The 1,491-nt window shown below is 39.6% G+C and overlaps 1 protein-coding gene across 1 annotated transcript in view; it reads right to left on the reverse strand.

Annotated features, from left to right (window-relative positions):
- MUC19 (mucin 19, oligomeric) overlaps nt 1-824 on the reverse strand; it is a 67,621-nt gene extending 66,797 nt beyond the window's left edge. Inside the window, exon 1 of the mRNA XM_006767834.2 lies at nt 713-824. Within this exon, the coding sequence (XP_006767897.2) occupies nt 713-809 (97 nt within the window). The 5' untranslated portion in view covers nt 810-824. The remainder of the gene's footprint in view (nt 1-712) is intronic.
- Nucleotides 825-1,491: the final 667 nt, after the last annotated feature.

Below are 1,491 nucleotides of genomic sequence, written 5' to 3' on the forward strand. Positions count from 1 at the left end.
GAATTAGAGAGATGGGGAAGGAGGGAAGGAAAGAGGAAGAGATAGAGAGAGAGAAAAGAGAAAAAGGAAGGGAGAGGGAGAAAGGAGAGATAGAAATATTAATTGTCTGCCTCTTGCTCGCCCCTTCTGGGGTCAAGCCCAAAATCCCAGGCATGTGTCCTGACTTAGGAGGGGGGCAGGAAGAACTATTGACCTCTTGATGCATGTGATGATGCTCAACTAACTGACCCACACTGGCCGAGCAGGAACAAGAGATTTTAAGTGGCTTCCCCCAAGTCCACAGAAAATTACTGAGAAATCCTGAGGAAGAAACTGGATATCTTCCTTCCAGGTCCAAGCCCCTTCATTAAAGCATTGTATCTATTTGCCTCTTAATTAAAATGTTTAAATTCCTGTTAAAGATAGCACAGATCCTTTAAGAATCAAACATAGTTTTAAAATCTTTCCCAAGTGTTCCTCTAACAGTAAGTCTTTGTCAAAAACACCACCAGTCCCTGCTTTGCTCAAACATAGTTTAAAAATCTTTCCCATGTGTTCCTCTAACAGTAAGTCTTCATTTGTCAAAAACACCACCAGTCCCTGCTTTGCTCATTGATGATTTTTCTACCAAAAGAAGAAACTAAGAAACAACTTAGAATACAGGCAGCGCAATTAGAGCCAGCTCCTTTTTTTGCATTTTCCTCAAATCCGCTTGGGCCAGAGGGATCCTTACCAGCTTCGGTTTGAGTTGAATCAGTGTTAGCAGCATCCGTACCACCAGAGTCGCTGCTGTCAGAAGTAGTTGCCGTAGTGGTTTCCTCTGCAAACATACAATCATTATCAGAGAAAAGTTGCCTTCATTGACTAGTCAGGAAATTGTACTATACATATTGCTTGAACTACGCCTATATTTCAAATGTAATGTATATTCCCCCTCCTCTCCATATGTCTGTCCACATATACTTCCACACTGTAATCAGGGGTGTGCATGGCAACCAGTTTGCCAGGAGGTATGATAGAATTCCATAAGAGTTTCATTGTGTTCTGTATAATATGAGCAAACAATTAAACGTCTCACTATCGTAAAAACAAGTGGTAATGATTATTAGTCACACCAAGTTTATCAATTTCAAAACAGATGACTGGTGTCCTCCCTGAAAATATCTCAACTGCAGCCCTACACCCAAGGCTGTTTCTCTCTTTTCAGATATCACAAAATGAACTCAAATATTAAATTTTAATATGAAACATTGAAGTTATTTTCCTCACGGAATCTCCTTTCCCATTTATGTAGAGCTATGAACTATAGATATTTCAGGGACCAGGCAGGTAAAGTAAAAGCCTGAATTGGCCAATGAGTAGTTTATTGAACTGGAGAGGACATGCCTCATCTAAAGAAATTTAATCCCCCCACACACACACACACACAAAAATAAAAATAAAAAATAAAATAAAATAAATTGCGAGGCTACAAACTGTTTGGAAACCCTGCTTTATGCTATCACTCAGCAA

Source organism: Myotis davidii, unplaced genomic scaffold, assembly GCF_000327345.1.
Source record: "Myotis davidii unplaced genomic scaffold, ASM32734v1 scaffold902, whole genome shotgun sequence".
Classification (NCBI taxonomy): Eukaryota; Metazoa; Chordata; class Mammalia; order Chiroptera; family Vespertilionidae; genus Myotis; species Myotis davidii.